This window comes from Chiloscyllium plagiosum, unplaced genomic scaffold, assembly GCF_037043375.1.
Source record: "Chiloscyllium plagiosum isolate Xiang-an unplaced genomic scaffold, Cpla_swu_hap1 HiC_scaffold_17, whole genome shotgun sequence".
In the NCBI taxonomy this organism is placed as follows: domain Eukaryota; kingdom Metazoa; phylum Chordata; class Chondrichthyes; order Orectolobiformes; family Hemiscylliidae; genus Chiloscyllium; species Chiloscyllium plagiosum.
In genome coordinates, this window is record NW_028270155.1 from 67,842,088 (window position 1) to 67,868,524 (window position 26,437).

The window sequence follows — 26,437 nt, forward strand, 5'->3', positions numbered from 1 at the left end:
AGCTGATTAGAGAACCAGCATGGATTTGTAAAGAATAGTCATGTCTGACAAATCTAATTACATTTTTTGGAGAGAGATGGGAAATATCTAGGATTTTTTTTATATGGATTTCCAGAAGGCATTTGTTAAAAGCCCTCACTGAGGGCTGTTAGTTGATTTTGAAGTTGATAGAATTGAAGGACAATTAGTGGCCAATTATCTCAGCATTCTGATTTGAATAGAGATAATTGACAAACTCTGGAAGGATGGGACTAGTGGTTTCCTACAGGTGTTTATGCTGGGTCTTAAGTTTTTATCATGTTTATGCATGAGTTGGATTATGGGGTAGAATGTCACATAGCTGAATTTGCCTTGAGTTTTTCAAAATCATGGGATGCAGACATTGCAGGTTGGGCCAGCATTTATTGTCCATCCTTAATTGCCCTTAAGGCAGTGGTGAGCTGCTTTCTTGAGCCACTGCAATCCATGTGGCGTGCACTCAATGCTGTTAATGGCTTCCTGGATTTTGACCCAGGGCAGTGAAGGAATGGTGATACAGTTCCAAGTCAAGCTGATCTGTGGCTTGAATGGGAACTTGCTCGTGGTTGTGTTATGTATTTGCAGCCCTTAGCCTTCTAGGTGGCTGAGTTTGAGGGTTTGGAAAGTGCTGTTCAAGGAGCCTTAGTGAGAAATTGTAAGCTAGAAGGTCTAGATTAAGTCTCACTTGCACCAGAGGTATCAAAACATCTGAGCATTTTAATTAGAAGTATCTGCTCCGAGGAACTGAGGACTGTTGTGGTGCATTGGTAGTGTTTCTACCTCTGAACCAAGAGGTTGAAGTTCAAGTCTCTCATGCTTCATTGGTATGTAATAATATCTTTGAACGGGTTGATTTTTAAAAAAAATCTACCCTGAGAAACTTCTGCAGTAATATCCAGGGACGGAAATGAATGACTGCCAGCATCCACAGCCATGTTGTTCCCTGTGAACTTTGACTCCAGATTTTCCACTGATTCCCATTGACTCAAGTTTGTCAGTGCTCCTAGATGCCACACTTGATCGAATTCTGCCTTGTTGAGGGTAGTCACTGCATCTCACTTCCGGAGTTCAGCTTTCTTTCATGTTTGGACCAAGGCTGTAAGGCAGTCAGTGAATTTTGCTGAATACTGCATCATATAACACTGTTGACAATATCTTTTACCACATTTGTGCTAATTATTGCGAGTAGAGTGATGAGAAAATTGGCCAGTTGGATTTGTTCTGCTTTCTGTCCACAACAACACTGGGCAATTTTTCATGTAGTTAGATAGATGCCAATGTGCAGCTGCAGTGAAATAGCTTGGCTAGGAGTGCACCTGTTTGTGGTGCACAAGTCTTCATTACTATTGCCAGAATTTTGTCAAGGCCAATTGCTTTTGCAGTATCCAATACCTTCAGCCATTTTTTTTGTTTTTAAAAAGTAGAGTGAATCAAATTGGTTGAAGACTAGCATTTGTAATTTTGGGGATCCCAGGAGAAGGCAGCAGTGCATGTCCACTTGGCTCTTCCGGATTAGTCTTGACTTGTGAACTGGTACGCTGGGCACTCTGAACATTGCAGCCTATTCTAGCGAGTTATTAAATTTTCCACTTCCATTCATTGTTGGACATGGCAGGTTTACAGAACTTGTGATATGATCCCTTAGTGATGGTATTGCTATACTATCTAACACTGTAGATGTGAGCCTAAAACTATGGATCTGCTGATAGATTATGTGGGCAAAATTGTGCCAAATGGATTTCAGTGTTGGCAGATGTGAAGTAATCCACTTTGGACTTAAAACAAAATATGACAAAGTACTTCTAAAAGGGTGAAAAAGCAGAAAATTGTGGCAGTCCAAAGAGATTTATGGTCCCAAAGTTATAGGTCAATAAAATGTCATGAACAGGTACAGAAACTAATCAAGGCTAATTTAATAGCCTTTCAATTTGAAGGATAGAAGTCATGCTTTGGCTACATAATGTTCTGGTTACACCATACTTGGAATGCTACAATTATTCCGTGCACAATGCCACCTTAGGAAGCTTGCATTGTCCTTTGAGGGAGTACAGTGTAAATTTTCCAGAAGTGTACTTGAGACACCAAAAGTTGCTCATTATGGATACATTAAGGGATGTAGCCCCTCCAAGTTGGAAGGCTGTGTCGATTTAACTCCAATTTACACCATACTGGATCAGATGAGGTGATTAAAGTGGAATTATTTTTCTTGTTTAGGTTTAGGGGACATAGTCTAAAATTTGGAGCCACACATTTCTGAACTAAAATTGAGAAGCACTTCCACATAAGGATAGTAACTATGAATTTGTCTTTTGTAAGTGGATTTACGCTAAATCAACTGGAAATTTTAAAAATCTGTGATTGAGGATTTTTGGGATCCATAAGCATTGAGGGAAATAGGACAAAGGCAGGTATATAGTTACATGAAGCAGCCAAAATCCACTTGAATGATGCAACAGCCTAAAGTGCTAACTGTGTCCTGTTCCAGTTCTGTACTCAGGAACTTTACACAAAATTTTGTTCAGGATGCAAAGCGATGTTCAGCCTTTTTCTTAGAGAAACTTAAATAAGACCAGTTATAAGTTTAATACATTATCTCTATATAGAAGCCAAAATTTGCTAACTGCTGTGTCAATCTTTACTATGTAAAATGTTAAAACAAAACTACAGTTTGCTTCCTGTGGCTTATTGCATCTGAATTTCATCACTTGGTTTTTTTTCAAGAATACGGAGACAGGTTTACTTTTAATTTTCTGCTTAACTGGGGATTAGTATGCTGTGAGAGTTGCATTGTTCTGCATAGAAGAAATGTGTGTGACTCAACTAGTGTAATTCTTGAATTTTGCACTCATTACCTGTTATGTAGAACTGAAATATTGTGAACCCTGAACCTGAGATTACCGTGCAAATCAAGCACTTATTGGGAAAGCTCATTTATAACCATTGCATCGTAGACAATTTTGGTACTACAGTGTGTCATCTGAATGCATTAAATTTTAAGAACTTTGTGGCTACATAAAGACAGGAATTAAGTTGACGAGATGTGTACAGAAGAAAACTAGCATGATCCTTGGCTCAACAAAAAAAGGCCAACAGCAGAGAAAGGGTTTTGTCTGATTTAAACTGGGTACTGTTTTAGGATTAGGGAGTGTAGACATTGCTGTAGTTTCTAATTTGTAAGTGAATATCCTTCAGCATCCATAAGCACTGTATTCTCAGTGCTCTGGAGCTTTAGCCTCGTGACACTACAGAAAATAGTGGGCTTCACACTTCTGAAACTGGATCCTCAAGTAATTGAATTAGGTACCTTTTGAGTGTGCAAGCATTAGCTTCACCAGATATAATTGTGTAAAGAGGGAATAAGTTTAGCCCGGGTGGAGAATGGAGTTATATAAGCTTAACTACCCCCTTCCCAAAGCATATTGTGTTTGGACACTGCTCAGAACTGTAAAGGTTGGGGCAATAGGCAGTTTGCAGGGGTTAGAAACTTAGCTGTATAGGCAGTTCTTTGGTTGTATTCTTGTTTTAAAAGATTGTGCTTTAGATTATCCCCTATTCGTCAGTTGCGTGACCCCTAATTTGTGTTGACGAAACATGCATTATAGCAGAATGACCTGTATAAATAAAGGGCAGGACCGACTTCTCAATTTTTGAAAGATTGTGATATTTGCTTTCATAAGTAATGCCTGTGATTTGAAGTAAGAATTGTCTTGTCACTTGAAAATTGGAGAGGTGGCTGGCAGGAAATGGAATGAAGGGCTGGAGGTGCAAAGCAGGAAAATGTGACTGAAATGTTTTATATGCGATGGATAAGTATTGATGTGTGTTGGTTGAATCCATTTCCGTTTGTGCTGCAATTTCATGTGTAGATAAATTAGGAGTGTCATGCATGTACATACGTATATCCATAATACGTAAATATATCTTATGCTTCAGGTACAAGTATTGCATGCTTTCACAAATTCTCTATTTGGTTTTCAGCAAGTGCAAGGTTTATGTACCTTATTGCAACTCTGAGGTATTTGTCGATATGGTGCAGAAAGAGGCCTGATTTAAATAGTTCTTTACATGTTGGAGCAGACTGTGAAATAACTGTTGAATTCCTTGCTGCAGTAGAAACAGTGCCAATGATGTAGGGTGTTGAATGCTTAGAGGAAGGATGCAGGTTGCAGTTTGTTTTCACAAAAAGCACCTGGCTAGTAGTTCTTGAGTACTGAGTCTTTAGCTTTGACTCATCAATCATGAATAGGAACTGTCAAATGCACAGGTTTGATGAATAAAATCTGTTTACCTTTTTGCTTTGCCACAGTAACCAGGATGATTACCAGTTGGTGCGAAAACTTGGCCGTGGGAAGTACAGTGAAGTATTCGAGGCTATTAACATAACAAACAATGAAAAAACAGTAGTCAAAATACTGAAAGTGAGTATGTTTTTTTTCTGTTCAGCTTCTCATGGTCTGTATTCTGCATGTAGGCTTAGTAATGCATTATAGTCAATATTAGGCACAGTGTGGGCATTTCAGTATCATTTTGCATCTACTCTACCCATATAAATCAATCACTATAGCATGATAGTCATACAGCACAGAAACAGACCGTTCAGTCTGACTCATCCGCGCCAACCAGATGTCCCAATCTGACCTAGACCCATTTGCCAGCATTTGGCCCATATCACTCTAAACCGTTCCTATTCCTATACCTTTCAGATGCCTTTTAAATGTTGTAATCATACCCTCTTTCACCACCACCTCCTCTGGTAGCTCCATTCCATACACGCACCGCCCTCTATGTGAAAACATTCACTCATGTCCTTTTTAAAATCTTTCCCCTCTCATCTTAAGCCTATGTCCTCCTGTTTTGGACTTGCCCAACCTTGGGGGAAAAAAAAACTTTGACTATTCACCCTATCCATGTACCTCATGATTTTATACATCTCAGCCTTTGATGTTCCAGGGAAAGAAAGAAGTCCCTGTCTTTTCAGCTTCTCCCTATAACTCAAACCCTCCAATCCCAGCAATATCCTTGTAAATCTTTTCTGCACCCTCTCAATTTTTACAACATCCTTGCTATAGAAAGGCAATCAGAATTGTAGTTCATATTCCAAAAATGCTCTCACCAATGTACTGTACAACCTCAACGTGACACCCACTCCTATACTCAATGACCAATGAAGGCGAGTGTGCCAAATGCTGCCTTCACCACCCTGTCTACCTTCCACTTTCAGGGAATTAAGCACCTGCACCCTGAGGTCTCTTTGTTCGGCAACACTCTCCAGAGCCCTATATAAGTCCTACCTAGTTTGCTTTACAAAAATCCAACATCTCACATTTATCTAAATTAAACTGCATCTGCCAGTCCTTAGCCCATTGGCCCATCTGATCAAGATCCTGTTGTACTTTGAGATAATCTTCTTCACTATCCACGACACCACCCATTTTGGTGTCATCTGCACACTTACTAACTATACTTCCTATATGCACATCCAAATCATTTAATATAAATGAGAAGAAGCAGTGTACTCAGGACTGATACTTGTGGCACGCCACTGGTCACAAACATCTGGTCCCAAAATCTTCCCTCTACCACCACTCTCTGTCCTTCAAGGCAGTTTGTTTCCAGTTGGTGGGCTCTCCTGGGTCGCATGTGATCTAACCTTACTAAATAGTCTACCATGTGGAACCGCATCAAGCATTTTACTGAAGTCCATATAGACAATGTCCACTGGACTGCCTTCATCGATCTTCTTTGTGTCCTCTTCTAAAACTTCTAAGTTAGTGAGACATGATTTCCCATGCACAACGCTATGCTGCCTTGTAGGAATCAAAAAAAAAGTAATGTTGGATAATGAATGGAGGCTTTTTGAAGATTTAGCAGAGGCATTTTGTTAGGTGATTTAATAGTGTTGTAAGTCATTTGGTAATGGTTGATGTTGTAGATTTCTTAAATTAAGGACTTAATTTGCCAACCTCATTTGTTGGTTGACTGTAAGACTATAAAACCACAATAATGATTAACAACAAGACCCAACTTGGTGTTTCTGTCCACTAGTCACTGTTGAAAAATATGTAGGCAGCAGATGGTTCTTAAAACAAAATTCTGGAGGTTGATTCCTTTTTAGATGTTGAGTTAGTTGCTTTCATTCGGTTCATATGGTGCTCAGACTCCTACGTTAGAAGGCATAAATTGCCACAGTTTGCAATGTGTGCAATGCAATAAAGTATATTTTTGATGACAACTATAATAGTTTTGTTGCTACTTTGTGTTCAGCCTGTTGACTATCACTGTAAAGACTTGTGACTAATGCCAGTTGGATACTGAAGAGTGTTAGCTGCCCATGGAGATGTCCCATAGTGAATAGTTGACTATTTCAGGAGAAAAGATTCAGAAATACAATTCTGGGATACAGAACAAATGTGGAGTGCCATTGGGTTACACTGCATGTAGTGTAGCAGTTTAATTGCAATCTCCACAGGTAGCCCTGTAAATTGGCAAACCACTGAACCATTTGACAATTCTAATGATTAGGCTAACAATTAAATGAAAGATCATAGGAAAAGGGTAAAGCTGCTTATTTTTGATTAGTCAAAATGTTATGAACTGAAACTTGTATTGCCGGTTTCTCCTTTTCATTTTTATTTTCTTGGCATTTTCTGGCTTTTCATCTGTGCAATGAACTCAGTGTGATCTCTTGGATTTTAGAAGTACATGATTTAATTGAACCAGCTCCATAGGGGGTGTCTGTAGCACCACGAAAATGTCAAGTATAGATGAACGTGAAAAGATGGGAAGGATTTGTTACAGTATTTGAAAGACTTGTTTTCAACTAAATCAATTCTTGAAATCTCTTCCGGAATATAGAGGAAAATGTGGCATTTGGAGTCATTTGTATTTTGTCAGTTTATCAAATTTACATTTTTTGCGTACTGAAAATCTGCAGGGAAAGCTTAAACTTTTGTAAAATCAACAAAATTGTTGGTCAATCGAATTGTAAGAAGCAACTGTCTGCAATAAATGTAACATAGCTAAATCATTTCACAGGTTGGCGCAACATTGAGGGCTGAAGGGCCTGTACTGCGCTGTAATGTTCTATGTTCTAAATGGGAGCCAGTTACAAGGCTGTTCTATAATTATGCATTATTAGTATATGCTGTTCTGTCAAAGCTGCTAGAATGCCAACCATCTGTTTCTAAGAAAGTTTTGGGAGCATTTATCACACTTCAGGCAACAGAATTCCACCATCACACTTTATATAATACACCAGTGATTCACAACTGAATATAACTTTTAACAAGGGCACAGATGCCCAACTGTTATCCCAGTTGTTGCGATAATGAGGTGAGATGCCATGCAACTGCTAATCTAGAGAAACCTCTAACAGATGCAGGTATAATCAAAACATTTAAAAGACATTTAGGCAGGTTTGAAGAGGAAAGGTTCGGAGGGATGTGGGCCAAATGCAGGCAAATGGTTAAGTTTAGTTTGCGAAACTTGGGCAATGTGGATGAGTTGAACTTAAGGGTCTGTTTTCTATGCTGTATAACTCTAACAGTAAGTTGTCTTTAATTGACCTCAACGTTCACTGACATAATTTCCAGAAAAGTATTTCACTAGTGGCCTTAAGGGGACTGAATAGATTATTGGTGCAATAAATTTCCTGCTTCTCGGATGCAGCGTGACCTGCTGTGCTTTTCGAGCACCACTCTAATTTAGACTCTGATTTCCAGCATCTGCAGTCCTCGCTTTTGCCGAGATTATTGGTGCAAGCCCATCACTACCTTTGATTTGTTTACTTGTGTGTGAAAGCTGTTTTTTTCAGGGTAAAGTTACCCTCTTTCTGTATTTGTATTTCATCCCTTCCTTTTATGAACGGTCCTGCATTTGCTATCCATGATTGAAAGGTTAAGTGGAAGTGAGTGTTATATAGAGTCATACAGATGTACAGCACAGAAACAGACCCTTCGGTCCAACTCGTCCATGCTGACCAGGTACCCGGCCCATATCCCTCCAAACCCTTTCTAGTCATATACCCATCCAGATGCCTTTTAAATGTTGCAATTGTACCAGCCTCCACCACTTCCCCTGGCAGTTCGTTCCATACATGTACCACCCTCTACGTGGAAAAAGTTGCCCCTTGGGTCTCTTTTATATCTTTCCCCTCTCACCATAAACCTATGCCCTCTAGTTCTGGACTCTCCAAAGCCCAGGCAAAAGACTTTGCCTATTTATCCTATCCATGTCCCTCATGACTTTATAAATCTCGAAAAGGTCACTCCTCAGCCTCTAACACTCTGGGGAAAACAGCCCCAGCCTATTCAACCTCTCCCTAGAGCTCAAATCCTCCAACCCTGGTAATATCCTTGTAAATCCTTTCTGAACCCTTTCAAGTTTCACAGCATTTTGCTGCTATGTTTCATGATTACCTGGCATGTAATTGGAGTTGCAAAGTGGCTTAATCTATAAAAATAGATAGGTTACTCAGTTTGGGGCTTACTAAGTGGAAATGTGTAATGTTTTAGCGCATTCTGTTGTGTTGGAGGGAGAAATATGTTGCTAATATTTTCTGCATTAAGATGTGGACTAAGCCAATACATTGTGCAAAAGGAGGTTAGTGCAAGAAAAACAGTACTGTAATACTGATCAGAAGGAAATTTAATTTCTTGATTAGTATATCTGTTTGCCAGACAGTACAAAAGACAGGTGATGCAGTTAATGGTGAGGAAACCTATCTTTGTTCTTGGAAACTCAGTTCAATATTAATGAGAGGGCTGGCATAAGAAGTATGGGAACAACATTAGTCCCTTGAATCTTTTCTCCCATTCAGAGAAATCATGAATCATCTCAGCCTTAATTCCTTATACTGTACTCACCTTTGCGCTATATCCTTACTATCTTTGGTTAACAAGCTAATAAGTTTCTGATTTACAAAGACAATTGCATGAGCAATAATTTATCATCCATGGAAGAAAGTTCCAAACATCTACAATTCTTGTGGGTAGAAGTGCTTGCTGACTCCCGTCCTGAAAAATACATCTCTGGTGTCCTTTCATCTCTCCAAACATAGATCGATTGTTGCACAGTTGCTGAGGAAACAATTGAGAGTTGAAATGATAGCTCCCTGAAAGTGTTTACCTGGAGGCCAGTTGTGTGACTGCACGTCTATAGCCAGGTTCACTATTTTTTGGTATTATATTGTATGATGTGTTTTAGTACTATGGGGAGGGAAAAGCTGATGGTAGACTTGAACTACTTATGGTAAGTTTTGCTGCTAACCATTCTGTTTGTAAGGAACTCTTGGTAATTATTGTCTAAATTCGTGAGGCTTGAAACCACATTTGTTTCGTGTCAAGTAGGAGGTCTGAAGCTGAGAGGTTGTTTCCTTCTTGGAAAAGTAGAGGACCAGAGAGCATAATCTCAGTAAGGGTTTTCCGATTTAAAATAAGTTTTTCTGCTTCATCTCTACCTAACCTATCAGCACCCTCTCTGCAAATGACATAAAACAGTGTCTCAGTTTTCAGTTTGTTTCTTGCTTCCTAGTTCTGATGACTATAAGATGAAAAACTTCACTTTCTAGTCTCCTTTTAGCAATGTTTAAGTTCTCTACTGCCGTGCTTTTGTTTCAGACAGATCAGGAGGAATCACCTCCGAGTGTAGTGAATCTGTGGAATTCTTCATGGAGGGCCTTTGAGGTCGTTGAGTATTTTCAAGGCTGAGACTCATTTTTAATCAGTGAGGGAATTAAGGGTTGACCAATCTGAATGGTAGGCAACTAGTGTTGAAGGTTATTAGATCAGACATTATCTCATTCAAGAGTGGAACAGATTTGATCAGCTGAATGGCCTATTTCTCCTTCTGTCTTCTTGAGATCTCTTAGAATTGACTCATTCCAAGTTAACGGGCCTCTCTCAAAGTCCAGAAGATCAGAGTACTTCAGAATTGCACTGCTGACTCATTAACCTGGCGGCTCATTAGGGCTGCATTGCTTCCCACTTTGAGGCTTGCTTTGCATGTTCATATCCAAGTGTATAGGTTGGTCTTGGACTAGGATCTCAAAGCTCTTTGCTGATATATTGACTGTTTTTAACTGTTCAAACATTTGTATGGATCTCTTGGTAACTCACTTAGTCTGTCAAGTATGACAATGGGTTAACTGCAATTTAGACATCCAGCTGACCAGCGTAACAGGTTCTGATAATTGTGAGATGACTTAAAGACATACAAGGTGATGAGAGGATTAGATAGGGTGGACATTGAGAGCCTTTTTCCATGGATAGTGATGGCTAGCACAAGGGGGCACAGCTTTGCATTGGGAGGGGATAGATAGAGGACAGATGTCAAAGGTAGGTTCTTTACTCAAGAGTATTAAGGCCTGGAATGCCCTACCTGCAACAGTAGTGGACTCGCCAACTTTAAGGGCATTTAAATGGTGATTGGATAAACATATGGATGATAATGGAATAGTGTAGGTCAGATGGGCTTCAGATTGATTTCACAGGTCAGTGCAACATCAAGGAAGGAAGCAACTTATCTTTGTGACATTTTCATATGCTGACAGTCATTCTGAGTGTAGGTAGTCATTGAGATGTTCAAATTGTCTCTTCATACCATTACAAACATATATAACTCTCCTTTGGCTACAGTTTGACTGCTGTGGTGACAATATTCCAGCAGAAAATAAGGATTTGAGTCATTCTAATGTGTGGAAGTTGGGATTCCTGGAGTTTTAATTTTAGGGAGTTTTAATTTTTCTAACTAGTTTGACTTGCAACTACATTGTCACTTTTTCACTTGTAACTAGTTCAAAATCTGGATCTATCGACACCATCTAGATGGTAATGGTTCAGGGGGTGCTTACCAGGGAAGAGGGGGACTAAGCCAGGAAATAAATGCTAGCTTTGTCAGTGATGCCCACATCCTAGGATAGAATACATTTTAAAAATTAACCCAATATTTATCTTGGGGAAATCTTTGGAATCCATTATTAGGGAAGTAGTAGCAGGAGATGTAGAGAATACTAATACAATTAAGATTTAACGTGGTTTTATGAAAGGTCATTATTTGATAAAGAGTTTCAGATTTATAAGCTTGCTTAGAGGGGGGACAAACAGAATAGATACAGGGGACTTGGGTGGAGTTTTGCATTTCCAAAAGAATTTGATAAGATGTGACATTACTGTGCAAGTTCAGAGCTCATGACATTAGGATGGTATATTAGCACGAAAAGGATTGGTTAATTAATTAACCAGACTTACAAGAGAGATGCCACAGAAGTCAGTGCTGGGTCCTCAATGATTTATAATCTGTTTAATGTGGATGAAGATATAGCGTATAGTATTCAAATTTGTTAATCATGCAAATGTAAGTAAGTTGAGCAAGTCTGTAATTTAATCTACAGAGGCATACAGGTAAGTGAGTGGGCAAAAAATTGGCACATGGCTTATAATGTAGATGAATAATATTGGTCTGTTTGGTAGGAAGAATCAAAAAGCAGAATTTGATTTAAGTGGAGGTAAACCACAAAATACTGCAGTATTGAGGAGTCTGGTTAAATCACAAAGTTAACATGCTAGTACAGTAATCAGGAACACAAATGAAGTTTTATTCCTTACAGTAATGGGGATGGAGTTTAAAAAAGAGAGAATTCTTGCTACATCTGCATGCAGTGATGGTGAGACCACACCCAGACTGTGTGCAATTTTTGCTTCCTTACTTTGGAATGTTTGTCCATGTATTGGAGGCAGTGCAGTGGATGTTGAAGGGGGTAATTTCTGGACCAAATTAATTGTTTTGTAAGAAAAGATGGGCAGGTTGGCCATATACTTAGTGGCGTTTAAAAGGATACAGGGTGATCTTATTGAAGCAATGGAGAGGGTTTGACAGGATAAATATTGAATGTCCCCCTTATGGGGGAGTCTTGAATTGGAGAGCACAGTTCCAAAGTAAGGAATCTTCTGTTTAACCCAAATGAGGCGGAGCTTAGATCATAAGACATATAAGTAAGAGGACATTCGGTCCATCAGGTCTTCTCTGCTATTCAGTGAGAATGGTTGATCTAATAATCCTCAAGCAACCTTGCTTTTTCCCCATAATTCTGGATTCCCTTACTAATTTAAAAATGTCTGTCAGTCTTGATTGTACTTAGCATCTGCAGCTCTCTGTGGTAAAGGATATCATAGACTCACTGCCTCATAAGGAAAAAGAAATCCTCCTCCTCTTGTAAATGGGATAACACTTTCAGAATAGGAACAAGCTTTCAACAGCCCCCAGAATGAATGTTTTCTTTCCAGAAGGTTGCCCCTCATTCTTCCAAACTTGAACATGCGTAGGTCCATTCTGTTGAACAACTTCTCATTAGAAAATCTCTCTGTACCCAGGATCAACCTTATAAACCTACACTGGATTGCCTCCAATGTCACTATATATTTCATTAGATTAGAGGGTCAGCTTCTTTACTATACATTGTTAATCTTTGGAATTCTCTCCATTGCAGAAGAGTAGAGGCAGAGTCAATGAATTCTTGAATGCTAGGTTAGATAAATACTTGATTCACAAAGAAATTCAGCATAATAGAGGCAGGCAGTAGAATTCTATCCATAATTAGATCAGTCGTGAGCTTATTGGTCAGCAGAGCAAGATTGAGAGGCAAAACAGCCTATTTCCCCTGTATCTTATGTTGTGATATTTTTTGATTGTTAAATGAACTGCATTTGCCATTCACACCTCACCTTTCCACCTTCAACTTTCTTTGGGGTTTTACACTGGAACCTACTGCGATGAGGATTTTTTTAGTCAAGCACCGTCCACAGGAGATTCGGGACCTGCCCGGACACATTAATAGAGCATAGAACAATGGAACATAGAACAGTACAGTGCAGAACAGGCCCTTCGGCCTTTGATGTTGCGCTGACCTGTGAACTAATCTAAGCCCATACTCCTACGCAATCCCATCATCATCCATGTGCTTATCCAAGGATTGTTTAAATCTCCCTAAGTGTCTATTTTCTTTATCAATCTGGTTAAAGAATTTTCACTGAGCATGAAGTCTGAACGAGGAAATATAAAATAGAATATTTAATTTGATTTGGAATCCATATACAGAAATTAAAACAAAATCTAAATAGTTCCAAAGACTCAACACCCTGAGTGTGTACATTTCTTGGTCCTAGATTGCCAACCTCTTGTGCCATTCATAGTTACTTAAATTGGAATTGACCTGCCGTGATTATGCAGGAGTGTTATATCTGTCACTTCAGTAAAGCATATCTTTTTTTGTCTACAACATTCTAAGGCAACTCTCATTGCCACATAGTTCTGATGAAGAGTCATCGGACTTAAAACATTAACTCAGCTTTCTCTCCGCAGATGCTGCCAGACCTGCTGATTTTCACCAGCAATTTCTGGTTTTGTTTCTGACAGCCATGTCCTGATTCCACATTTAATTGCATATGCAGCATCACTTATGTTTGTATGCTGTGAATTTAAATAACTGAACATTGGCAAGAGTGGCAGGGAAGCTAGCAAAAATCTAGACTGTTGCTTTCAGTCTTGCTTTTAGTCATCAGATTCTCCCCGGAATTTGGAAAATACATGATGCAATATGAGCTAGATTTTCAGCACATCTGAGGAGATATTCACACTTTTCTCAAAGTTGATCTATTCTAACCTTTATTTAAAATAGAGGATTTTTAAGTCAAGTTCATACATTTTCGAATTAACAGCTTTTGTTTTGTCTAATGTTTTTGAAATGCAGTTGATGAAATTGCAATCTGCCTCTGTCATTCTGGAAACTACCTAATGATGCACGAGCAGTGTTAATGACTTGAGTTTCGATTTATATTTAAACTCAGTTGACTTCCTTTGATATAGTGATGTCTTGCATCTGGCTATTTAGCAATGCATTTGTAGCATTCCAAATGTTTTGCTTCTAAAAATGCTCAATAATTTTCTGAAAAGAGAAAGCCAGGCAGTTTATTTTGCTTGAATTAAAACCTCACATTTGCAAATAAGATACATTAGCTACTTGTATTTGGGGTGTTTTATTTAATCACAATGTGCTTTATCAATGTTATGGACATTATAAAACAATTTCTGACAGTCTACCATGAGATGTTGGGGCAGATGACCAAAACCTGACCAGGGAGGTTATGTTGGGGAGTATCTTAGAGAAGTTTAGGAAGGAAATTACGGAGCTAGATCTTGGTTGCAGTTAAGTCAGGGGTGCTAAAGGATATTTTTGATTATGGGGCTAGAAGCAATTGCAGAGATAAGGACCAAAATAGTAAAAGGATTTGAGTGTGAAAAAGGTCAGAAGTTTAAAACTGAGGCTGTGCTGAACTGGGAGCCAATTTAGGCAAGGAAGCTAATGAGTGATTTGGACTTGTTGCAAGTTAGGACTCCGACAGAGTTTTTGGATGATGTCAAGTTTATATGTGATAGTGTTGTTGTGGTTCTGTTCACCGAGCTGGGAATTTGTGTTGCTGACGTTTCGCCCCCTGTCTAGGTGACATCCTCAGTGCTTGCTAGCCTCCTGTGAAGCGCTTCTGTGATCTTTCCTCTGGCATTTGTAGTGGTTTGAATCTGCCGCTTCCGGTTGCCAGTTCCAGCTGTTCAGTTGCAGTGGTCGGTATATTGGGTCCAGATTGATGTGCTTATTGATTGAATCTGTGGTAGTGTGCTAGAGTACTTTGGAATAGTCAAGTCTAAAGACAGCAGAAGGTTGGGTGAGAATTTTGGCAGCACACATGCTAAATAAAGGCTGAAGATGCGGGTGCTGCAGAGATGAAAATATTTGGCCTCTGATCTCAAAGTATGCATACAGCTACAATTACTTACGTTCTCCGAGTCAATACTTAAGCAAAGATCTTAGACTGGCCAGTATCGTAGCTAAATGTCACATCACACTAAATGACTCTACATTACTGATGAGCAAAGCTCAGTTGCTAGCAAGATACCAAATTTATAATTTTAGTACTGTATGGATTTCCATATAATTAACTTCTCTAGAAATCTTGCTTCATGTGAATCTTTATTTTTAAACAGAAGCATGCAACAGGATGGAGTGAAAAGGCCCAACTCAGAATGGCAAAAGGCCATTTTTAAACTATGATGCAGAGCTGCTGGTCTTATACTGGGGTGGATAAAGCCAGAAGTCATATGACAATAGGTCTTAGTCCAACAGGTTTATTTGAAATCTCAAACTTTCGGAGTGTAGCACCTTCGTCAGGTGAACTGAGAGAAGCACACAGGCACAAAATTTATAGGTAGAGAGATCAAATGATCGTACAATGGTATGAGCGGAGTGTCAAATAATAAGTCTCTACACATGATCAAAAGTGTCACAGTGTGAGTAAAGTGTGAACAGCTGAATAACAAGCAAAGGGTTACTTATTGTCTGATGAAATGAGGCAGAGAGGTCATTACAAAAAAATTAAAATTAAGGTGCTGAAGATAAACCAAATGACTGGAATAACATAAGTATAAGAGTTGCATGCTGAGAGTCTAACCAAAGTAGAAAGTAATGCCAAACCATACAAACTAATTAAGATAGAGAGATCATAACAATTTATGAAGGTGATGGTGTCAAAACAGGACAGTAAGGAAGATTTTACAGATACAGAACAGTGTAGTGGGGTCACACGTAGCATGACATGCACCCACGGTCACAGTTAAGACAGTCTTCATGGGCACAGAACTTGGCTATCAGTTTCTGCTTGGCGATTCTGCATTCTTATGCATCTCAAAGGCCGCTTACCTGAAGATCATAGCAGTGCTTGACAGTTGAAGTGTTCCCTGACTGAAAGGGAATATTCCTAACTGGCGATTGTTGCATGGTGTCCATGCATTCATTGTCATAAGGTCTGCATGGTCTCACTGAAATATCATGCTTTGGGGAATCCTTGCCTGCAGCATATGAGACAACATTGGCCGAGTCGCATGAGTATCTGCTGTGTACGTGTTGGGTGGTGTTCTCACACATGATGGTAGTATTCAAGTCGATGATCTGATGTGTCTTGCAAGTTTGTGTGGTGTTGTGGTCGATGTTGTCCTGAAGGTTGAGTAGTTTGCTGCGAATGATGGTCTGCTTAAGGTTGGGCGGTTGTTTGAAGGTGAGAAGTGGAGGCATAGGGATAATCTTGGTGAGATGCTCATCGTCATTGATGACATGATGAAGGCTGTGAAGAACATGGCGTAGTTTCTCCACTCCGGGGAAGCACTGGAAAATGAATGGTACTCCATTAATCGTTGCCTTCTGAGGAGTACATTGCAGTTTTTTGTTGTGGCATGTCAGAAATGGTGATCAATAAGTTGAGCATCGTATCCCATTCTTTTAGGCTGCTAATGATGTGCCAACCTATTTAGCTTATTCTGTTGTTTAGTTCTATGTATAGCACCCATTCTAACCATTTTGATCCTCACTTGTCATGATATCAAGCCATTCTGTTCAAACGTACAAAATTATTAAAGGCTTGACAGAGTAGATGCAAGAAGGATATTTTGCCTGGCTGGGATCATGACCCAGGGGTCACAGTCTCAGAATCAGGGGCAGGTCATTTATGACTGAGGTGAGGAATTTCTTGGTGAATTCCTTGTCCCAGAGGGCTGTGGAGACTCAGCCATTGAGTATAATCAAGACTAAGATCAAAATATTTCTACATCATTGAAAACATTGAGTATGGGGATTTTGCTGAAAAATCATGTTGCATTAGGCCTCATAGAACGGGGCCTAAAGGGCTGAAAGGCCTACTTCTATTTCTTACGTTTCTGGTTGACTTTGAGCATTGCAATTTTAATTTGATTATTTCTCATCCACTCTCAATAGTTACCTTTTTATAGGTTACTCTCCAGGGGTGTTACATCATTTGTAAATCATGTTAAGATGACTTTTATCTCTGGCTATTTTCCAACAAACATGCAAAATGTTTTGTAAAGCCATTTTGGCATAAAGGCTTTCTTGCTAAATCTTTCTTACATCACACTGCAAATTTTTGCTATCAATTCTGTGTTACGATCGAGCCCTCCACAATCACCTGATGAAGGAGCGTCGCTCCGAAAGCTAGTGTGCTTCCAATTAAACCTGTTGGACTATAACCAGGTGTTGTGATTTTTAACTTTGTACACCTCAGTCCAACACCGGCATCTCCAAATCATTGCTAAATCATGTTTAGCTGAAGGATTCCTTGAGTTGTCATACTAGTAAGTAACTTCATAAGTAACATTTCTATTATTTACTTTCTCTTTGCCTTTTGAGATGAGACAGTATTTCCCTTCCTCTGACTCTTCCTTATTTAAAAGAGCTACCATTAATGCCCATTAAACCTGTTCTGTTGTCTACCTTTTTACACAGTGGTCAAGACTGTGGTTACATTGTAATTTATCAATATCACTTCCTTCAAACTCCTTTGGTTTTTAACAATACAGTCTTACCATATGACAAAATGTTTATCTCATGACTTAATTAGTATTATTATAAACTTGGAATCAGTTCACCAATGCAGCCATACTATTGATACTGAGCAACACATACCGGGGAGAGTTGAAATCCATTATATACCAAAAGGCTCATTATTGCAAGAGTGAAGATTAAGTGGCACGCACGCTTCTTTTGCTTACATGCTGATTGTGGGCCAGTAGCCCAGAATGCCCCAAAGAGCTTGCAATTGCATGGATCCTCCAGTGACATGTTACTGGCATCTGGTGACAGGTGAGAAAATCAAATTATTGTTCATGCTTGTACATCATTATTCTAGGTGAGTGGTAAGTAGCTAACATATGAATGAACACGAAAAACTTCTTCTTTTCAGCCTGCTCTACCATTAAACAAGATCATGGCTGATCTGATTTTAATCTTAACTCTATATTCCTGTATTCTCCTGATATAATTTCATTTTCTTGGTAATCAAGAGCCTATCTATTTCTTCCATAAAAATATTTGAAGACCTTGCATCCATTGCCTTTTAGGGATGGGAATTCTAAACACTGATTGGTCTGAGAGAAAAAATAACTCCTCACCTGTTTTAAACGAACAGCCCCTTAGTTTAAAACTGTAATCCCTTGTTCTAGACTCTCCCACAAGTGAAAACCCTTTCCAACATTCATCTTGTCAAGTCCCCTCAAGGTCGTGTTTATTTCAATTAAGTTGTCTCTTGACTCTTCTAAACCCTAGTAGATACAGTTTCCAGCCTGTCAAGCCTTCCTTGATTACTTGCTGTATCACCATGCTAACCTCCTTTACTTCATGCACCAATCCACCCAGATCTCTCTGCCTCTAAGAGCTCTGCAACCTACCTCCATTTAGATGATATGCTTTTTAAAAAAATTTTCTACCAAAATGGACAACTTCACACTTTGACATTTTACTCCATTTGCCAGATCTTTGCTCACTCACTTAACCTACCTATATCCTTTGTAGGCTTGTTATATCCTCTTCACAATTCACTCTCTGGTCTTATTTGTGACATCAGCAAATTTAGCTGCTATTCCTTCAACCAGATCATTGATATAAACTGTAAAGAGTTGAGATCTGTGGGATCGTGTTCAAATAATAACCAAATCAGTGAGTGGCAAAAATAGCCTCCTTTATTCAGCAACCGCAAGTAGCGCGAGTACAAGGTGGTAATAAAATCCCGAAAACAGTGGTTACAATAGCCTATTACACACAGTCCTTACATATAATTAAAATTCCATTACTATGGTGTTACCTTTTATCTATAGTACACACAGGATGTAGGGGCTCTGCCCTGGGAGGCAGGAGATGGGTTAAAATGTGCTAAATTCTGGCAGCTACTTCTGGTGGGATTAAGAGTGTCCCTCCAGTCTGCCTTCATAATTAAGAAGTGTTATTCCTTTTGTCTTTTAAGTTAGTTAATGTTAGTAAAATAAAAATTAGGCCTACATGCTCTAAATAAGTTAGAAATTGTACCTGTGCTTAATGAAAGTAAAGGATATTAAATTGATTACCACAGCTGGGTTGTGAGATTTGTTTACTATTTGGCTGTGTAAGGTTCATTCATGCTATTTTATGGAAACGCTGTTTTGTCAGTTATTTTCTTGAAGGGATAACTGCCCAGTTAAAAGGTATTCAACAAGTACATACTGATTGAAGAAGCTGTTTGATGTTCTGTAATCTATTCAGGGCCAAGAGATGGTTGGTCAGGTCTGATTAATATTATAATGTTTTGTTGCGACCTAATGGGGATGGTGTGGGTTGCGATATTGACGTCTCTTCAGAAGTAACAAGGGCTGATAAGGTGTGAAAATGCAGTCATGGGTTTGAAAGGGTTGTTTTAAGTTTGGTCTATTTTATGATAGTGAATTTTACTACAGAGCCACAATTTTACAAATGAATGAAAACTGTTATTAGTAGGGAGTTGTGAATGAAATAGGAATGCAGTGTTCACTTGAGTGGGTTAGTAAAGGAGTTATCAATGAATAAGCATAAACTGGGTTAGTCAAGGGTCCTAGAATACAATGTCTCTCAGATCCCAGCACTGACCGTTGTGATGTGCCACTCATGACATCCTGCAAGATTGAAATTGACCTATTTATTACTACTCTGATTCATGTTAAGCAACCAATCTTTTTTGTTGTGGTTCTGTTCACCGAGCTGGGAATTTGTGTTGCAGACGTTTCGTCCCCTGTCTAGGTGACATCCTCAGTGCTTGGGATCCTCCTGTGAAGCGCTTCTGTGATGTTTCCTCCGGCATTTATAGTGGTTTGTCTCTGCTGCTTCCGGTTGTCAGTTCCAGCTGTCCACTGCAGTGGCTGGTATATTGGGTCCAGGTCGATCTGCAGCGGACAGCTGGAACTGACAACCGGAAGCGGCAGATACAAATCACTACAAATGCTGGAGGAAACATCACAGAAGTGCTTCACAGGAGTCTCCCAAGCACTGAGGATGTCACCTAGACAGGGGATGAAACATCTGCAACACAAATTCCCAGCTCGGCGAACAGAACCACAACAACGAGCACCCGAGCTACAAATCTTCTCCCAAACTTTGAATCTTCTTTTTGCCACTGTTACATCCAAAGCCATGAGCTTTTATCCAGTAACCTTAGATGTGGCATCTTATCAAATACCTTCTTGAAATATCAGTACAATATATCTACTGCTACCCCTTTATCCACAGCACAGGTTACATTTTCAAAGAACTCTAATAAATTAGTTAAGTGTGATTTCCTTTGACAAGACCATGTTGGTTCTGTCTGACTTTCCTTGAACCTATCCAAGTATCCTGTTATAACATCTTTAATAATTTTAACAGATTTTAAGTGAACTGGCCTGTAGTTTTCTGTTATTTGCTCCCTCTCTTTTTGAATTCAGAAGTTATATTAACTATTCTAATCAAAAGGATCATTCCCCAAAAGTTAAAACCAGTGCATCAACATCTTCCTGGTAAGACCCTAGGATGAAATCCATTAGCACCCAGTGACTTATCAACTTATAGTTCAACAACTTTCTCCATAATACTAATTGTAATTTTCTTGAGTTCCTCTCTCCCTTTCAATTCTTGATTTACAACCATTTCCGAGGTGTTATTTGTATCGTCTCTAGTGAAGACTGATACAAAGCTAGCTTGTAGCTAATGGCTGTTGAGAAATTGTGCTTGAAATGCTCTAGCTTGTGGGAAGAGATACTTGCTGACTTGATCTGGGAACTGAGATGCAGCTGTTCAGATTAACTAAACCAGTGTTCCAAAGAAATCCTTAATCTGGGATGTAACAGCCTTGGGATGTGCAACCACAGGAGAAAAAGCTGCATGAAAATACTTGTGGAGTTAAAGCCATCTGCATTGAAATGGGAGATCTTTTATAATTGTTTCCAGATAAATCATTATCCATTAAATCCTTTTGATCTCAGTTCAATGCAAAATAACTTGTAATAATTGTTTACTATGTTAATCAAATTTTGCAATATTAATTTTGGTTTTAAGACCTTTTAACAGAAATTTCAAATCTGGGTAAATTATACACGTGATGGGTAGTTGTGCCCCTACGTTTGAGTGAAGAGACCTGGGTTCAAGTCCCACTATTTCAAAGGTGCGTCATAACATCTCTGAACAGCTGAAAATATCTGAAATGTGTCCAGTATAATATTTAATTTCCTTTGTAGCTACTGTCTTTTAGTATCTGATGCCTGTTGGCGAGATTGCAGAGTTGTCAACATACATGACTGTGTGTCAAAGTCATAGAATTGTACATCATGGAAACAGACCCTTTGGTCCAATTCGTCCATGCTGACCAGATATCCTAACCTAATCTAGTACCATTTGCCAGCACTTGGCCGATGTCCTTCTAAACCCTTCTTATTCATATACCCAGCCAGTTACCTTTTAACTGTAATTGTACCAGCCTTCACCATTTCCTCTGGCAGCTCATTCCAGACACGCACCACCCTCTATGTGAAAAAGTTGCCCCTTAGGTCCCTTTTTAAACTTTCCCCTCTCACTCCAGGGCATAGGTTTAGACTCCCCCACCCCTACAGGGAAAAGACCTTGTCTGTTTATCCTATCCATGCCCCTTGTGATTTTATAAACCTCCTCAGGTCACCCCTCAGCCTCCGATGCTTCAGGGAAAACAGCCCCAGCCTATTCAGCCTCTCCTTGTAGTTCAAATCCTCCAACCTTGGCAACATCCTTGTAAATCTTTTCTGAACCATTTCAAGTTTCACGACATCCTTCTGATAGGTAGGAGACCAGAATTGCCCATGGTTTTCCAAAAATGGCCTAACCAATGTCCTGAACAGCTGCAGCATGACTTCCCAACTCCTGCACTCAATGCTGTGACCAATAAAGGAAAGCATATCAAATGCCATGTTCACCATCCTATCTATCTGTGACTCCACTTTCAAGGAGCTATAACACTGCACTTTAAGGTCTCTTTGTTCAGCAACACTCCCCAAGAACATACCATTAAATGTATAAATGCTGCTCTGATTTGTCTTTCCCAAATGCAGCACCTCTCATTTATCAAAATTAAACGCCCATCTGAGGTAACCTTCGTTGTCCAATACACCTCCAATTTTGGTGTCAATTGCAAACTTACTAACCATACCTCCCATGTTCGCATCCAAATCGATCCTTATGGCACACTACTCACAGGCCTCCAGTCTGAAAAGCACCCTCCTCCACCACCCTCTGTCTTCTGCCTTCGAGTAGGTTCTGTATCCAAATGGCTAGTTCTCCACGTATTCTATGAGATCTAACATTATTAACCAGTCTACCACGAGGAACCTTGTCGAACGCCTTATGGAAGTCTGTATAGATCACATCCACCGCTCTTCCCTCATAAATCCTTTTCGTTATTTCAAAAACCTCAATCAAGTTCATGAGACATAATTTCCCATACACAAAGCCATATTGACTAGCCCTAATCATTATTTGGCTTACCAAATACATGTAAATCCTGTCCCTCAGAATTCCCTCCAACAATTCGCCCACCACTCACGTCGAGCTCACTGATCTATAGTTCCCTGGCTTTTTCTTATCACCTTTCTTAAATAGTGGCACCATGTTAGCCAACGTCCAGTATTCTGACACCTCACCTGTGACTATCGATGATATAAATATCTCAGCAAAGGGCCCAGCAATCACTTCCCTAGCTTCCCATAAAGTTCTAGGGTACACCTGATCAGGTCCTGGGGATTTATCCACTTTTATGCTTTTTAAGATCTCCATCACCTCCACTTCTGGAATAGGGACATTTTTCAAGATGTCACCAGCTATTTCCCCACATGCTTGTATCTTCCATGTCCTCCTCCACAGTAAACACTGATGCAAAATATTTGTTTAATTTCTCTCCCATCTCCTGTGGTTCCACACACAAGCTGCCTTGCTGATCTTTGAGAGACCCTATCTCTCCCTAGTTACCCTTTTGTCCTTAATATATTTATAAAATCCCTTTGGATTCTCCTTAACCCTATTTGCCAAAGCTATCTCATGCCCTCTTTTGCCCTCCTGATTTCCCTTGCATGTACTCCTGCCTTTATACTCATCTCAGGATTCACTTGATCTCTTGTCTATACCTGACATTTGCTTCCTTTCTCTTAACCAAAACCTCAATTTCTCTAGTCATCCCGCATTCCCTACACCTACCAGCCTTGCCTTTCACTGTAACAGGAGTATACTGTCTCTGGACACTCATCTCATTTTTGAAGGCTTCCCATTTTCCAGCTGTCTTTATCTGCAAACATCTGCCCCCAATCAACTTTTCAAACTTCTTACCTAATGCTGTCAAAATTGGCCTTCCTCCAATTTAGAACTTTAACTTTTCGATTTGGTCTATCCTTTTCCATCACTATTTTAAAACTAGTAGATTTATGGTCTCTGGCCCCAAAGTGCTCCCCCACTGACACCGCAGTCACCTGCCCTGCTTTATTTCTCAAAAGTAGGTCAAGTTTTGCACCTTCTCTAATAGGTATATCCACATACCAAATCAGAAAATTTTCTGGTATGCACTTAAATTCGTCTCTATCTAAACTCTTAAAGCTATGGCAGTCCCAGTCTATGTTTGGAAAGTTAAAATCCTGTGAGCTTGTTCAAAAGTCTTGGATGTTTTAGTTTGCAGCAACAAGTCCACTGTTGTAATGAGATTCATATGGTGAAGGTACCTATTCATGGACTATTTAACAGACTACTTGGTTTAGATATTGGACACAGTATGACTGGTTTTCTGAAACTAGTTGCTGTGGGAATTTGCCCATTTCAAAAGTGTTCTGCTGTCTCTCTTAGAATATACTTGTTTGAGTGCGTGGTGGTTAATGAATGGAACATGAAGGGCTGCTTGAATATTCTTTGCTGAGCTGCTGGTTTTGAGAAATGTATTTGTTGCTCACCTTAGTTTAATGCTAACAGTTCTGTGGATATAAATACTCCATCTTTCTGGTTTTCCTATTGCCACATACAGAAACATTTAAAACATTGTGTATGCTTTGCTAAAGACGTCAGGATCTAGCAGTTCCTTTGGGGATGGATGTAGACTAAACTGGTGTATTGTAACCGAGGCATTTTCGAGAATGAATCCTTAATGATGTGAATTAGTGGTGCTATTCTTTCATCAGGGCACGACAAATAATTAAGTATCATCTAAATCTTTTGTTCAGACATCAAGCATTGTAGCATTTCTGTTTGCATAAGATCACAGGACATTGGCACTACAATCCAACCAAATAACTACCAAATTCTAGTTGGCTGTGAAATTAATGATCCATACCAGCTGCTAGCTTGGTTAATCTGTGCAGTGTTAGAAATGGTGTTCATCTGACTTGGACACAGTAGAGCTGTGTTGGACTGTGCATCAGTCCCGTTTGATTCAAGTGTTAATTTTAACAGGATCAGATTTTTGGGTAGGTGCAAAACAAAATGAAAAAGGCAAATGGAATATTAGCTTTTAACAAAGAAGCATGTAAATTTGCTGCTAATCAAAGTTTCCAGTTTAAACCACGGCTGGAGTATTAGTTCTGAGCACTGCACTTTAGGAAGGGTAAATCCATTTTGGAGTGTGTGACACAGATTCACCGAATGTAACCAGGACTCTCTGACTATTGCATTAATAGAAACGTGGATGGTTTAGAAATGTTTTGACTGAGCTTTTCAACGATTTTGAAAGTACTTGATAATTAACTTCAGCAAATGACTGATCACTCATAATCTCATTGAATGATACAACGTGCTCCAAAGGTTGGATGGCCTACTATGTTACTTTTGAGGATTGTGGTACATATTTTCACAATGATAAACTGGAACATGCCTGACTTTTTGCTACTTTTCAGAGATTAAGTTGAAAGTTTTTAAGTTCTGTGCACTCACTACTTTATCTTTATTGGCACTATTAGTGGCAACTTTGGGCAAATTTAAGTTTAATGATCACTAAGCTATTAAACAACAAATTCATCTGGAAGTGACAATCATGATTTTAGTTCAATATAGAAGTAGTTTTGTGTTAATTTTGAATTGTGTGCTCTGTGGCTTTTTCGGTCCTTTTTAAATAAATGAAGCCCTCTGAGCAGCATAACTTGTAACATGGCTGGGTCAGAGCATTCTGTTGAACCACATGGCAGCCTGGTACACAGCACAGTGGCATCTTTCTTCATAGGTTTATGCAATGGTGTGTGGCAGCAGAGCTTGAGAAACCGAACTGAGGAATGTGACAACATCACTCATTTACACTCTCAACCAGCTTTAGAACCAAAGTATGCACTTATCAATTTTTCTTTGTGCTAAGATGTCAGCAAATCTGTTAAGCATCCTACCTTGTTTGAGTTCATCCAGTGCTCTTGTTAAAATTCATTTTAAACCTGTATTTTAATTTTGCAGCCTGTTAAAAAGAAGAAAATAAAGCGGGAAATCAAAATATTAGAGAACCTCCGTGGAGGGCCTAACATCATCAAGCTGCTAGATGTTGTAAAGGACCCTGTGGTGAGTAACTGCTGTGGCTTGATCCAGATGTTGATTTCAGCCTGAAACCTAATTGAAAGGTTGCATGCTTAGTTTGGTCAGCTTGGCTCAGTTGGTGCAACTTACAATTCCCTAACTCATTGAAATTTTAAGCCCCATGTCCACACACAAAGTCATAGAATCACAAAGATGTAGAGCATGGAAACAGACCCTTCGGACCAACCTGTCCATGCCGACCAGATATCCCAACCCAATCTAGTCTGAGCAACATATTCAAAGTTATCCCCAGTGCAGTACAGACACAACGTTGTATTGTCCTTTGGGAAACGAAGACCCTGTTTTAGTTTGGATTAACACAAAAGATCTCATGATAATAATTAAAGAAGGTTGTACCTTTGCTCGCTGAGCTGGTAGGTTTGTTTTCGGACGTTTCGTCACCATGCTAGGTAACATTATTAGTGAGCCTCTGGTGAAGCGCTGTCCAATGTACTGTTTGTTATAGTCCTTGCATGGTATTTTGTAAATGACATTTGTTTCGCTGGTTGTTGGTATCCTTAGAAACGAAGAAGGACATCACTTTGACTGGGACATCACATCCATCCTAAGACAGGCTAAACACAGACGTGAATGGGATTTCCTAGAGGCCTGGCATGCAAACCAGAACTCTATCAATAAACACATCGATTTGGACTCCATTTACCAACCTCTGAGAAAAAGAACAGCAAATGATATCACTCACCTTCACAGACCAAGACACAGAAATAGAAAGCAGGACAGAACACCAGCACTTCACTGGAGGCTCACTGATTATGTTACTTAGCATGGTGACAAAACATCTGTAAACAAACCTGCCAGCTCAGTGAGCTAACTTACAACCTAAACCTCAACCTGAGCTACAAATCTTCTCAAAAATCACAATTAAAGCAGAGATTGGCTTTGTTCTCATATTCTCCTTCAGTTTACATCATCAAAAGCAGATTGGCTATTCATTTAATTGCTGTTTGTGGGATCTTAATGAGTGTAAAATGTAGG

General features: G+C 39.4%; 1 protein-coding gene and 1 long non-coding RNA gene across 5 annotated transcripts in view; one reads left to right on the plus strand and one right to left on the minus strand.

Annotated features, from left to right (window-relative positions):
• Positions 1–26,437, plus strand: part of csnk2a2b (casein kinase 2, alpha prime polypeptide b) — a 69,094-nt gene that overhangs the window by 21,208 nt on the left and 21,449 nt on the right. For all 3 annotated transcript variants that reach the window (XR_015759989.1, XM_043707288.2, XM_043707287.2), the window contains exons 2-3: positions 4,325–4,436; positions 25,325–25,426. Coding sequence is in view for 2 of the 3 variants with exons in the window: in XM_043707288.2 (XP_043563223.1) it covers positions 4,325–4,436; positions 25,325–25,426 (214 nt within the window). In the remaining variant the exon portion in view is untranslated. The remainder of the gene's footprint in view (positions 1–4,324; positions 4,437–25,324; positions 25,427–26,437) is intronic.
• Positions 15,597–25,750, minus strand: LOC122558559 (uncharacterized). Of its 2 annotated transcripts, none has more exons than XR_006314181.2 (4): positions 25,261–25,750; positions 18,407–18,532; positions 17,623–17,703; positions 15,597–16,225 (listed from the first exon to the last, which is right to left on the minus strand). It is a non-coding gene; the product is annotated as an uncharacterized LOC122558559 (long non-coding RNA). The 2 variants fall into 2 exon arrangements; XR_015759990.1 differs by having other exon boundaries at positions 17,537–17,703.